Genomic DNA, 14,998 nt, shown 5'->3' on the forward strand with positions numbered 1-14,998 from the left:
TCTCTCTCTCTCTCTCTCTCTCTCTCTCTCTCCCCCCCCAGGAAATCACTCTTTGTGTCATTTATTCTTCTCCTGTTAAGATTTCATCACCAGGCAGTGGTGGCACATGTCTTTAATCCCAGCACTTGGGAGGCAAAGGCAGGCGGATTTCTGAGTTCAATGCCAGCCTGGTCTACAGAGTGAGTTCTAGGACAGCCAGGGCTATACTGAGAAACCCTGTCTCAAAAAGCAAAACAAAACAAAACAAAAAGATTTCATCACAAAGCCACATCTTCAGGCTCACTTGTGATCTGTTCTCATGCTGCTTGCTCCCCCTCGATGATTATTTCCTCCATTAGAGACTTGTGCCCTCAAAGCTCTCTACCATTTCTTCCAAGCTCCCGTGAACACTGCGTTTGACCTATGACCCATGTTTCAGTGGCTCTAGGATAACGAGTGTCTTCCCAGTTTTCAGCCCACAGCTTGAGAGAAATCACAATCTGAGGCAACTTCAGACTTACAAAATTAATTTATTAAATATTAAAGCTTTAAGGTTTAGTTAAATTATTCCTTGGTCTATGGTCTACACAATGGATATTGTATTATTTATACATTGCAGCTAATCACACACCTATCTCCTAGGCTGACTCAGCAGTCTTCCTGAACCCAGGACACACAATCTTTAGATGAAGCTGTTATTTAATAAGCATCACAAAAATGTCAGGAACCCACTCCTGAGATAACTAGCCAGATCCTTTGATCACAGTCTTAATCCATTTGTGAGGGCAGAGTTGCACAGCCAATCACTTTTCCCCTTGACACAGTGACTTACTCTGTTTGCCCAGGCTAACCTCAAACTCAGCACATTTTTCTAGCTCAGTCTCCCAAGTAACAGGATTTCAATTTTCCATGAATATCTCCACCCCTTAATACTACTGTTACAATGACAACTAAATGTCAACATAGAATTTAGGAGAAACACTCAAATTGCTAGTGATATTCTTTCTATAGGTTACTCATAAATAACAGATGAATGAAAAGTAATTCTAAAGTAAGTTGAGAGGTTTTAAGGTTTTTCAAGATTTTATTATTTTTACTTGTATGTATAGTGTGCTATGTACATTCATACCACATGTGTGCAAGTGCTTGCAAAGGCCAAAAGAGGATCTCAAATCCTTTGGAGCTGGACTTACATGCAATGGCAAGCGGCTTGACATGCAAGCTTGGAACCAACCTCCATCCTAGAGATTAAGGGGAAAAAAAAACCTATGTTAATGTAAAATTACTGACTTTGTAGAAGCTGTACTAGTGTTCAAAAAGTATGCTGTTCAAAGTAAGGATGAAGGAAGACACAGACGGAGGAAGGGATGCTGTATCTGGAGGTCTCAAGACAGCAGTGTGTTGATAGTTGATTTTCTTTTCTTCAGATGGCAGATGTTCATCCAGAAGTACTCCTCAGAAACAATTTGGTAATCTACAGGGGAGACACCTCAGCACTTCTGTTCTCGAGGGTCAGAGTGAGATAAAAGAGGGAGGCCCACCAGCTACACCTGCATCTGCATACATGAAGCAGTTCTGTACTGGATTTACGCCCATTGCTGACTGCAGGCCTTTTTGGCTGAGACATGAAGCAGTCTGTGTGCGTTAGTCTCCCCAAATACTGGCATTTCACTACACTCGTGAGTGTGTGTGCATGTTATATGCATATACATGCATACACTGAGCCTGATTTTGGGATCACAATAAAAGATTACTATTCAGCTCGAGTTATCAGGTCATTTTACCTTTTTTTTTAAAAAAAACAAAAAAAAAACAGGAGTACACTGCATGCTTGCCTCAAGCCAGGTTAAATACCAAGACAGAAAAGCTAACTAGGCTATTTAAATTCTTAGTACAGACTTTTAGAGAACAGTGCCTTTCAGGAGACCTAGGAATTTTACTCTGGTGAGCCTTCTGTGTCACCTTTAATATTGGAATACGGACCAATAAATATTTGTTGAATGATATCATAGAGAACATTTCACCTTTTCAGGATCTCAGTCAGAGCAACATTAGGAGGATTTTGCCTCACCAGCATGCCTTGTGTCTGATAACACCATTGCTATGCGAGCCTTCTGGAAGAGAAGGTGGAGGAGCAGCTTTATAGAAATGGTTTCGCTCATGCTGCCTCTGCCCTGCAACAAGATCTCACTCAAATCTACAAATGTTTCCTTTGAACTGAAGGGGCAATAGAAATGAATCCATGAGCCAGGCGGTGGTGGCGCACGCCTTTAATCCCAGCACTCGGGAGGCAGAGGCAGACGGATTTCTGAGTTCGAGGCCAGCCTGGTCTACAGAGTGAGTTCCAGGACAGCCAGGGCCATACAGGGAAACCCTGTCTCGAAAAACCAAAAAAAAAAAAAAAAAAAAAAAGAATCCATGAGATCAAAACAGTACGCAACAGCACAAGCAAACGAAATGGGCACCCTCATCCCACTCCTTGCAGAAGGAATGCTTGATCCCCCTAATGCTGCTTGAGAAACACTTGGGTAAGTTCTTTCCCCTCTCCCCATTTTTAGGGCTGTCATGTCTCCACTTCTTTTCCCTAACAGGGACCATACATGTTTGCTGGTCAAATTACTAAATACTTCATTAAATTTATTCTCGTTCCCACCAAAATCTTCACGCCTTCAATCGTAGATCCTGAGTAAAAAATTGAGGGTGACATTCAAAACCAAACCCCTCTTCTCACATGATAAAACCCAGTAATTATTCTTTCTCAAGTCAGATAGTCCTGCTAATTTGACAGGAACCATGCAAAATTAGCACTTTCCTTCCCCCTCAGTGAGATGGAGTTGAATGACTCAAGCCTGCCAGGCACCGGCCCACTGTCACAACTCCCTCCCTCGTCTCGTAACCACTCCACTCCAGCGACTTTTCCTCTGCCCTGACAAACTATCTTCTATGCTTTGGTGCCCTACTCGCCAGCTTAAACCATGTTAGTGTTCAGTCTTTTACTGCATGATGACAGCAGCAGAGATACTCGACTATGCCACATAATGGGGAAGAATTTTACTTAATCTGTATTTCAGTTAAAGAGAGACAGATCGTATTTATCATACTTGGGTGGCTAACCTTCGAAGTACAATAATTCATATGGCAAAATGTATTTTGACACTGCAGTTATACAGAACTTTAATGAATTTTCATGACTCTAAAGATACTGCAAGAATAATGCAGTGCTCATAAGTCATCCCCATTCCTAGTCTTGGATAAATTGTAGCTTTGGATAAACTCCTTGAATGACAGAACAGATTTGCCCGTGTGCACTGGAACACAGCAAGTCTTGCAAATGACTGCAAAAGCTAGAGAATGCTATGTGGCTTCCTGGTGTTCAGTTCTCAACGGACTTACTCATCAAACAGACACTTATGTTCCTACTTTGTGCCTGGCAAGATTGTTAAACCTCTGGTTCTGACATTAGCTATTACATACCATGCTCTTCTGTGAGTACCTTATGAAGTAAAACAGGTTCTGAGCCTCTCTATCTAATGTTTAAGTACAGGTTTGTTCTGATTCTCCTAGCATTACTTTTAATTAAATGAAGATGTTTCACAGGGCCTTTCTCTTGGGCTCATCTAACCTGTTAGGAATAATATAGTATTAAATGTGATTTGGCTTTCAACTCATTTGCAGTTTTTAATTTTCTAATTACAACAGAATTTAATGCAGACTTCTATGCAAAACTGAGATGAACTAAGGAATACAGGTATATCCTCCTTCCTTCCTTCCTTCCTTCCTCCCTCCCTCCCTCCTTCCCTCCCTCCCTTCCTTCCCTCTACTGTGTATTTGCCCAACTTGGGGAAGGGACGATAAATTCATTGATTCATGATTGAGTCCAACCTTTACTTGTGATTTATTTTAGTAAGTGTGTGTTTTGTCTGCATACACCTGTCTGTATGACACATGAATGCTTAGTGCCCAGTGGCCAGAATAGGAAATTGGATCCTCTGGAACTGGAGTTACAGATGGTTGTGAGCTGCCATGTGGGTGCTGGGAACTGAACCCAGATCCTCTGGAAAAGCAGCCAGTGCTCTTAACCACAAGCCATTTTTGCAGCCCTTTCTTTCATTCAACACTTAATTCGATGTCTGCTGGAGAGAAATGATTTGGCAGAGGAGATACCGAGCCTGTCTCTGCTCTTGTGGACTTCTGTGCATGCTTCAGCTTCCTCAATGGCTTTCAGATGGATGTCAGTGCACCCAGAAACACGGGAGGAATCCGAGGAGGACTAGAAGAAAGCTTTAGATGAACTACTGTCTAAAGAGAAATGCCTTCCGGACCCTCACCAAGACACCGCGTCCTGTGTAGCCCTGGCTGTCCGGGAACTCTCAATGTAGACCAGGTTGACCTCGAACTCAGAGATCAGCCAGTGTCTGCCTCCTGAGTGCTGGGACTAAATCACCATACCTATCTTAAAGAGTAATTTTTACCATAAGAGGTTAGACAATGTTTTGTTATTGCTGGAGATTTAACCAGGACCTTATATATATTAGGCCATGCATTTTTAATTAATCATATTTAATGTTATCTACCAAGACAGCCATGTTTCACTTTCCCTTTAAATATGGACACAGTAAATAAAACAGCATCATATGATTAAGACTAGTGGGCACCAAGGTCACGCCTTATAAAATAAAGCATCGCTTCCCTGAGTTGCTCCGTAGGTGAAGGTACAGAGTAGTCCCACTTAAGTTCAAAATAGACTTTCTCAGTCTCCTCAAGCTTAGTAGGCTGCTGTGTGGGTCTCCGTTATGAGCTCACCAGCAACACTTGTTTTATAGAATGTGTGCACTCAAGGCTAAGATATAGTATTAGCAAAAAATAGTTCGCCTGTTTTACGAGTCTCTACACCATTTAGTAGTCCTCTTATCCAAGATTTCATTTCCCATAGTTATCCACAAGAAGCTACGGTTCAAATATATTAAGTCAAAAATTCCAGAAATGAACAAGTCCTAAGTTTTAAACTGGATACCACGCTGAGCAACATGATGAACTCTCACGTTGTTCGACTTGGTCCTGCTAAGGGACATGAATGACCCTTGTCCAGGGTGTCTATGTTTTATATGGTACTACACACCCTCAGTCATTTGGTAGCTGTCTGGGCTATCAATCAATTCCTGTGACATCACACAAAAAAGTAAGGGTGGCAGGACAAGCAATTCAGGTGCATCAAGTAAAAGCTGTACGATTTTTCTTTTTCAAGCAAAAAAAAAAAAAATCAAAATAATCAACCTAAGAACAAAATATTCTATACTGAGGTCTAAGATAAGAACACAGCTGTCTCTAAAACTGTCAAGAAAGCAACAGATATTCATACTAGTTTTGCTATTGTGCCTCAAACAGCAGAAGTGATGGCCATAGTAAATAATTAAGATGGAAAAGCATTAAAAGTGGGAATGTGTAGTAAAGAACACATACACACAAAACAGTGCATGTATCCATGGGTCACAGAACGTATCCTCCAAGGACCAAGGGTGACTGCTACTGTCATTCTTAAAAGCAAGGGCTGAAGAAAGAGATATCTTTGAAAATTACATTTGAGGACTTCAAAGCACAAATGGAATCTGAGGGTCTGCAGGCCTTTACTGAGCACCAAGTCTGACAATATACACACAACAGGTGGACTAGGTTCCAAAGCTGCACTTCAGTCTGCTCACATCCCATCTTTCCAAAACTCCCCTCTTCTCCCCTCATCTCTTAGCATATGGTACCACCCCCCTCATCCACCATGTTAGGCTCTGAGAGATGTTAGGTTTGTAACCTTTTGCCCAGCTGCCTTCACCCCTGCTCTTCTGACTAGAATGTTCTTCCTTTCTTCCAGAAGTGTGTTTGATATATGAAGTCATCATCCCAGATTTGAGAATACCATTTCACTTTATCTTTATTGGTTAAAATATATAAATACACATATTTAAAATGTACAAAAATGCTGTATGTAGTCAACAGCCATAACCCTCCCACCTAAAAACTAAAGCAGCTATTCACAATTCACTTGTGTGCTCTTCTCTGGCCCCTTTTAATCTCCCACCCCACAAGGCTATCTATCACTAAACTTAATTTGGGGATTTCTGTGACCTTTTAAGTTTTTTTCACACATGTAACTATCATATACAGTCTTTGATCTCATTCACTTTTGAGCTCAATAAAAATAGCATCATGCCATTAAGTAGACTCAAGAGACTTGCTTTGCCCCTGTTTTCTGTGATTCACCTTTACTGCCAAGGCTGGCTGTAGTTCACTCAATTTTACTGCATCATGGTATCTTATAAAACCACTCTCCCATGGTCAGAACTTTAGTTATTCCTGTTACTAGCCTGATTATATTGCCATGACCAAAATGTAAGGCATGGCTGAACATGCTTGGAGTTCTGGCCTTGTTCACATCTGTGAAATGTAACTGTTCCCCAGCACTGATATGTAACATGCATGTGACTACTTACAGATCTGTAATTGTGGGCCACACTCTTGCAAATGTCATAGATGTGAACCCGAATCTCACACTTCTCATCACCAAAGAACATCTGTTTACCTCATGAGAAAGCCTTTCTCGTCTATATTTTTCAAAATAGAAAATTTCTATACATTCTAGTAACTAATCCCTTATTAGTTACTTAAAAAAAAAAAAAAAAAAAAGTCTTCTCACCTAAATCACTCACTTGCTTAGCAAAGGTCTTTGGTTTTGGGTGGCACTGATGTAAGCCATTTCTGTACTGCACCTGACACTATTTCTGCAGTAAAATTTGGTGTACTGTCAGACGAATTCCCTGAATCTTTCTTCATCTTTGGAAACCTCTGGCCAGTTTTGATTCTGTGCTCGCCACATGAATTATCTGCTTATCTTCGTCATGACATCAGTTGGTATCGCTGCTGGAAATCCTGACTTTATCGTTCACTTTGGAAAGATCTGGCATCTTTATAACCTTTAGTGTTTCTATTTACTGTCCCTTATCGGTTCCTTTCCTGCTGCTCCATCTCTGTTCTTCAGGTCCTAAACCGAGTCAACCAGGATCTTCCCTGAATACTTCCACCACCAGTCTATCAAATTTTTGAGCTAACTATTCTAAAAATGGACAGTATTGGGTGAGCCTGCAATCTGCTGATTTGGTGGCACCAATTAGTCTTTCTACTGGAGAGCAGATGAGACACACAGGAGCAAGGTTTGGGATACTTCACCATGAAATGCCTTGTGTACTCCTTGAGGAGCTGGGGTGGCAACCTTAGGAAGGAGCAAGGATTAAGGATGGAGGGTCCCGGAGTTACTACAGATGAGATCAACCTCTGAAACAACAGGCTGGGAAAGCAACTAATACAGGATGTAAGACTTGAAGTAGGTAGAAGAAAAAACTTAAGAAAAAAAAAAATGGTTGAGAAATGACCATAGAGGCTAACAAAAAATTATCACAAGGAAGGGGATAAGGGTAAGAACACTGTCCAAAGCAAAGAGAAAAGCCCCTAGGAAGGCCTCTAGTTCTGATAATTAAAAAGTCATCAGTGGTAAGAGATAAGAAACGTATCTCCCCCGACTCCACTGAATTAGGTGAAAGTAGAAGAAAAATAACTGGTACATGGAAGAAGCACATGTGAGGTACATGTGAGGAGAGCATACATGAGAGAATCACCTAGAAAAAGAGTTAGTCCCGTGTGTGTTTGTTATGAATGGAGGGAAACTGCTAGAGAAACAGCTCAAAGGAGGAGGAGTTACCAGTACTACTATCCCTAGTCGCTAGCACCAGCCACTGGTAGCAGAGCAAGCAGCAAAATGGAGAAAACTGCTTTGAGTTGGTTCTCCTCCACCATCCGTGTCCCAGAGCGCAATCCAGGCCAGGTGTGGCAGCCTGTGTACTTACTCACGAAGCCTTCCTGCTGGTCCTGGTTTTGTTTTTTTTTTTGGAGAGGCAATGAAACTCAGGATGGCCTGTTACTCATGCAAATCTTCCTGCCTCAACTTCCCAAATCCTGAGATCACAGACAACGGTAGCACTTCTGGCTACATTCAATTCTAAACTGTGAGGGGGGGAAAATCCAGCCCTAATGAATATGCAAGCCTCAAGTGTGAATGAGTTCATGTCAGAATCTCAGACGCCAATGGTGAGGGAACATGCAATCACATACACCAGAGCCCCGTTCAGAATGTTAGTCTTTGAGCCCAGTTTCTCTGGAACACTTAAAATACATGAAGAAAGATGCTTTCAAGTATTCTTTTATATTTCTTAGTGAGGATCTATAGACCTAAACATGCAAGAAAAAGGAAGAAGAGAGAAGAGAGAAGAGGAAGGAGGAGGAAGAATAGGAGGAAGATGATGAAAAAGATGATGGTGATGACGTAGGTCATGGGATTAGATCAACGACATATTTGGGGAGCCAACTGAAAGAAAGGCAAGGAAATAAGAAGACCTAGTAACTCTTCAAGTGAAATAGAGTAAATGACTGACAGCTGTTCTTTCCCACAGACCAATGTTCCAAAGCCTAAAGAACATACCTGCCATGGCAAGATGTCCTGAAACTAAGACTCAGGCCAGTGAGTCCCATTTACAATCTAGGACAAGGTAAAGATGCCTTAAAGAAAAGTAACGATTCTTTTCACTCTAAGGGCCAGTGATACAAAAAGTGTGTGCTACTTTGAAAATAAGCTCGGAAAGATTGCAGACATACAGGATTGTCATTACCCAACTATCATTTTCTTCTTTTCACTTCCAAATACACCAGGGAGCGTGTTTGGTGTAAGTGGCTTGGGACAACATATGAGGCAAGGAAGGAGTCTGTCCCACACGAGATGAGTCCTGGTGGTGTGGATAACACATGAGAGGTGGCTTCTCTTTCTCTGTCAGTGTGAACTGTAAGTTGGTGTTCTAGGAGATCAGTCACACCCCATACACACTCCCCTACTCTCCCTCCTCCCTTAACCTCTCATTCTTCCTGTGAGTACCTGCAGGACTAAGACTACAGAGTTCTATAGAACCTCCACTTATTTAATATCTGTGTGTATCAGAACCGTTTCCACACATAATCCTGTTTAGACCTCATCCCAGTGAGAGAGACTGGCAGGACTGTTCTCATTTTTCAGATGAGCAGTGTGGGGAAGTGTTAAGCACTTGGCCTCTGTCACACAGCAGTTACACAGCAAAGTTAAAGTCTGAGTCCGTGCTTTCAGAGCCTGTGCTCTGAGCAATTTCTCCAGAAATATCAAAGAACAAGACAATGTAGTATATCTAAAGTGTAAGTAGTTGGAGTCAAATGCAGACAGAGTTGAGTGGCTTTAAGTCACCCCTGGGTCCAGCTCTGCACAGGACATCAGGGCTCAGCTAACAACCTGTTCAATTCTGAGAGCAGCTTGATGTTAAATGCTTTGGTAGTCACTTTCTCTCTTCCATTTCCCACCTTAGAGCAAGGGACTGTGAAACTACAACAGACAAAAAACCTTGGAGAATGTGACAGTGCCTACCAGCACACCAGGCAAACAGTTCCAGTCTGTCTGTCCAGCAAGCAGAGAGCATGCCTCTTCCACAGAGTTCTACATTCACTTAGTCACACCTCAGAAATGAGATGTTACAGGAGAAAAGAAAGGAATACTTTTCTCCCTGTCCAAGTCCTTTGCTGAAACCACTTGGATTGAAATGTCACATTTCTCATGGTAATACTTTGCTCCAGGGTTACATTTCTCTATATATTCTCCTATTCAACTTATTTTCAGAATCGTTTTTAATATATGAGGCAGCCAATAAAAACAGACAAACAAAAAACTAAACCAAACCAAACCAAACCAACCAACTAACCAATAGACAGACAGACAAACAAACCCAGGAACAAATGCCTTTCTGGGTCAAAGGCAAAATGGGTAAAGCTGGGTGCCCTGCTTTGAAATGCAAAAGATGTTTTCTGCTTGTCCCAATCATGAGGGCCCAGGGACACCATGAGCCTTGGCACTTTGTTGCTTCTCATTTAAAGTCCCCGGAAAAGTGCTTTTTTTCCAGGACACTAGAGGCCTGCTCTACATTGCATGCTGTCAACCAGCCTCTCACAGCAGAGCAGAGGGCAGGGCAAAGGTGCTTTTGTTATTTCTAAGGCACACGGGATTATACCCCCCTGAGGTCAGCAAACATACAAGTTTAAAAGAAAACAGAAAAGAGTAAAGGAGTGTGAGAGAGAAGTCAGTCTGTATCATAACCCAGAATGGGGCCAAGCCATTTCTCCACCTCGGCCACTGGCATGTTCTTTCTCAAAGCATAATCCTCAATCTGCAAAAGACAGAAAGAAGCAGCTTGTTAAACCAAAGTGCTAAGATTTTCTGGTCTGAGTTTCTACGGTTTTTGCCAATAAACACTGAGTACCTGAAATATCCTGTCGTAAACAGAGATACAACAGAGATACAACATTTTCTGTCTGCTTACTTGCCTATTTTTGAGGTAGAAAACGTGGTGAGTATTCGCTGCTTAGAGGCTGGTAGGGTGTGTGTGTGTGTGTGTGTGTGTGTGTGTGTGTGTGTGTGTGAAAAGAGGGAGGATTGAATCATGGGAAGAATCAGGGTAATGGGCTGAAATTAAAGTAAGACATAAACTGGACTGAGTTTATTTATGAAATCAAATTAGACACAAGATGGGATGAACTCACACACACACACACACACACACGCACACACGCACACACACACACACACACACGCACACCATATCCCTTTATTTTCATTTCAGATAGGTTCTGTGGATCCATTTAAAGACAGTTACATAGAGAAGCCTCCTACTTACCTGATCTTTGGAAATTTTCCCCACAGCAAAGTATTTGGCCTTTACATTGGAGAAGTAGAGCCCTGACACTGCTGAGGCGGGTGTCATTGCCAAGGATTCTGTCAGCCGGATGCCTGAAGGGAACCACAAGACCCATCAGTGCCTGGGCGGGGACTAATGGACTCTGAATAAGCAGCGAGGAAACTCATGCCTTCTTACAAAGACGCAGTAAGAAGCTCAGATCACAAGGTCTAGCAAAGTCTTGCCAGGTAGAAAACCAAATTCAGGACATGCATATTACACCCAGTGGGAGCATGCCTGGAAAAGACTTGCATCCTTCCCCAGCTACCCGTGATCCGTGTTAGAGGCTCCAATTTGTCCCTAAGTCTGAGCCTTCTCAGGCAGGGCTGCTAACCCTAGAAGTTAAAGAATCGCCCACAGTTCCCCACTGACTTGAAGTAGGTGACTGCAGGAATGAAGAACAAGCCCACAAAAGCACTGAGGCGGAGTGTCCTCAGGACCGTTAATCTGCACCAGTCACTCTATGGACAAAACCAGAACCACAAAGGCCGAATACGTTCTAAAAAATCTCCAGCTAGCTCAGAGGGAGTGCCCCCCCTCCCAGACGCTGTGACTCCCAGAGTGGTTCCTGCAGACCCAGATCCAGTGCCACTCGCACTTCCTTCCTCTGGTATGGATTCAGCTTCACCAGCTTGGCCAGCTAACTTTGATTTAATTCCACTGGGTCTGTGATTCACCCGGAGTCCTCTTACTATACAAGCTATGCAGTAAGGCCAGGACAGCGCACAGCTTCAGAACAATGATGACCCGTGTGCACAGGTCAACTTTCAGTTTTCAACCCTGAGACTCAACCCACAGAGAAGGTACAGGGGAATGATGACTGCAGAGGAGCATGGATGCTAGTAACGAGTGCAGGAAGTCGAGAAGGAGCTATGGGAGGCTGGCGTGGCTGCTTGCCAGTCTAGAGCCCAGAAAGAGCCATCAGCAAGCAGCGCAGGCCGAGGCAGGAGAACCCACCGCTGACAGGACAGAGGCTACTGCACCAAGAACAGAAAACTAGGACAGGAAAGGCAGAGGGGTGAAGAGAGAACACAGTAACTCCCCAACCAGCATGGGGCAGGAGTTCTGAAATAGTTAAGAAAAAATACGATGTTGCAATTTTGAAGTAAAAAGCCAGATCAGATCCACGTGAGAAAGAATGGGATGAGAGATGACTTCATTCTAAATTCCTCCACTTTATAAAAACTTGAACGGCCTATGTCTTTGGTAAGTGCATGCGCTCAATGAGCAGTCTCCCACCCACCTGTGGCCTGCTCAATGTTGGCCAGTCTCCACATGGTGAGTTTCTCAGTATGGTCAGGCTGGCTCGGGTAACCAGGAGCTGGCCGGATGCCCTCATACCGGAGTCTGCGCAAGTCTGGGACGCCCAACTGCTCACTCCCACAGTAGGCCCACAGTTCCCGGCGAACTCTCTCATGGAGCTCCTCTGCAAAGGCCTGTGAACACAGAAGAGAGGGGACACAACCAATCAGAAGCAGCCTGTGGCCTCTAGCCCTGCGTCACAGTGGCACAAAACTGCTTTCCACACCTGGCCATGGTCAGGAAAAACTGCACTTTTATTAGGGGCTCAGTCTGAGTTCTGAGCCATTGTATTTAGTAATCTGAGAATTCTAGGCTATTTTTCTGAAGTCAACGGGACCACGGCTTCACCAGAAGAGTACTAGGAGCACAGAGCTATATTCTCCATGGCCCGCTGAGAAGAGAGGAGACAGGACCTCCCACAGTCTGGGCTTCCCCAACTCACATGCAGCAAGATAACTCTACAAAAGTTGCCAACACTAGAGAGGACTCTGAAGAAGAAATCTGACTTTAATTCTGGGAGTTATCAATAAATGTTGTATCACAATAATTAAAGGAAGACTAATTCAGAAATAAAGTAAAGCCTCTAGGGGCAACAACCAACTAATGCAGCAATGAAGGTTTCTCTCTGCTCAAAAGATGACACCTGAGTGGCATCTGGGAGATACAGGATTTTAAAGATAAGCCACGTTAAAGCCAGAGGCATCTAGCTCAAGTAGAGACTCTAATGGCTGCTAGGTTTTCTGACCCTGTCATGGGAGCTCCAACATCTAGACTCTGCCAACGCCTTACCTCTGCCAGCCTGTCGCCCAGCGCCTTCACCATGATGCTGCTGTAGTCATCACCATCATCCTCATAGGCCTTACTCAGCTCTTCAACCCCAAAACAGGCAACAGCAAACAGACCCAAGTAGTCACAGACACCGGAATGCAGAGGAGCAATGAAGTCTGAGAGGCAGTGGTAGGGGTCTGTACTGGAAGAGTCCTTCTCAGCCTGAAAATCCAAGCATCAGGCAGAGAAGTCATTAGCATCTACTGTATTCCACTCTACAACAGACTAAGACACAAATGAAATGAGATTTTTTAAAAAATATATGACATGATGCGGCATATGTAATCAGGAAACTTGCTCTTTTATACACTGACCAAACACTTCTGAACACCTGCAGGCACTGTTGTAAATTCAGAGCAGGTCTGAAATGAGCTTGATAGATGTATAGCCTTCAGTGTGCACCAACAGATGAAGTTAACAAACTGCTGCAGGAAAGAGCCTACAGCCCAGGTGCTGTCTTATCTTCTATTTTATTCTCAGCTGGTAACTGATCCTTCCCTGCTATGAAGCTAACAAGTAAGGTCTTATACATATCACATTCAATTAAAAGTTAAAGGATATGAATGGTATGTACTCATTAATGAGTAGATATTAGCCAAAAAAAAAAAAAAATACAGAATACACAATATACAGTCCAGAATTCAAAAGGCTCAACAAGATGAAATGCCCAAGTGAGGATGCCTCAGTCCCACTTGGGAGAGAGAAGAAAGCAATCATAAGTGGGGAAGGAGGGAGGGACTTGGGAGGGAAAGTAGATGGGGGGGGCAGTGGGGGGTAGAGGGGAACCTGATCTGGTATTGGGTGAGGGAAAAGGACTGAAGCCCTGAGAGCCTGCAGAAAGAATATAAACTGGCAACCTCAGGAAATAGGAAGTTGGGGGGACTCCCCAGAGTGCACTAGAGACCTGGAAGTGAGAGACTCCCAGGACTCAAAGGGAGGGACCTTAGATGAAATGCCAGACAGCAGAGAGAGGGAACTTATGGAGCTCACCTCCAGCAGGAAGACAGGACATCAAGTGAGGGATGGGGTTGTCATCCCACAGTCTCACCTCTGACCCATAATTGTTTCTGTCTGAAATAATTACAGGGATGGAAATGGAGAGGAGCCTGAGGAAAAAAGGTCCAGTGACATGCCCAAAGTGGGACCTAGCTCAAGGGGAGGTCCCAAGGCCTGACCCTATTACTGAGGCTATGGAGCGTTCACAAAGAGGGACCTAGCATGACTGCCCTCTGAAAGACCCAACAAGCAGCTGAAAGAGTCAGATGCAGATATTTGCACCCAACCAATGGACAGAACCTTTTGTTGAATTAGGAAAGGCTGAAATAAGCTGAGGAAAAGGGTGATTCTGTAGGAGGACCAGCAGTCTCAATTAATCTGGACCCCAGAGATCTCTCAAACACTGGACCACCAAACAGACAGCATACACAAGCTGATAGGAGGCTCCCAACACACATACAGTAGAGGACTTCCAGGTCTGTGCTCATTCAGAGACGATGCACCTAACCCTCAAGAAACGGGAGGCCCCAGGGAGTTTATAGGTCAGTTGGGATGGAAGGTGGGGGCATCCATGTGGAGATGTGGTGGGGTGGGGTGGGGAGGAGGTGTGGGATGTAGAGCAGTCAGAGGGTGGGAGGGGAGGGGCGGGGAATGGAATATGGAATGTAAAAAATGAATTACAAGTAAAATTAAATTTAAAAAAGTTAGTAGCTGATAACTTGTATCTCCTAAATATTAACTTAACATTGTGACTAATTTAGCTCTCAGCAACCCCATGAAAAGTGACCCACAAGCTCCATTTCACATGCAAGAAGTCCAAGACATAAAGTTTGACCCCAGAGGCTCAGCCAATGGCAGGATCCAGGAACACCACCAGTGTTCCATCCGGTCCTAGAGACAAATGCTCCTAGACACATGCTACTGCTCTAGACTGATCCTAATCATACCAGCCACCCAGAATCGTCTATGCCATTTGACAGACATGCGAGCAAAGGCAGCCAGACCCCAGGCAGAGAATGAGCAAGAGGCTGCAGGTCAGAACACATCTG

General features: G+C 43.7%; 1 protein-coding gene across 1 annotated transcript in view; it reads right to left on the bottom strand.

Annotated features, from left to right (window-relative positions):
• Positions 1-6,636: 6,636 nt before the first annotated feature.
• Mtr (5-methyltetrahydrofolate-homocysteine methyltransferase) overlaps positions 6,637-14,998 on the bottom strand; it is a 74,590-nt gene continuing 66,228 nt past the window's right edge. The window contains exons 30-33 of the mRNA XM_021216107.2: positions 12,915-13,115; positions 12,067-12,259; positions 10,764-10,876; positions 6,637-10,256 (exon numbers count right to left, since the gene is read on the bottom strand). Of these exons, the coding sequence (XP_021071766.1) occupies positions 10,170-10,256; positions 10,764-10,876; positions 12,067-12,259; positions 12,915-13,115 (594 nt within the window). The 3' untranslated portion in view covers positions 6,637-10,169. The remainder of the gene's footprint in view (positions 10,257-10,763; positions 10,877-12,066; positions 12,260-12,914; positions 13,116-14,998) is intronic.

This window comes from Mus pahari, chromosome 16 (genome assembly GCF_900095145.1).
Source record: "Mus pahari chromosome 16, PAHARI_EIJ_v1.1, whole genome shotgun sequence".
NCBI lineage: Eukaryota > Metazoa > Chordata > Mammalia > Rodentia > Muridae > Mus > Mus pahari.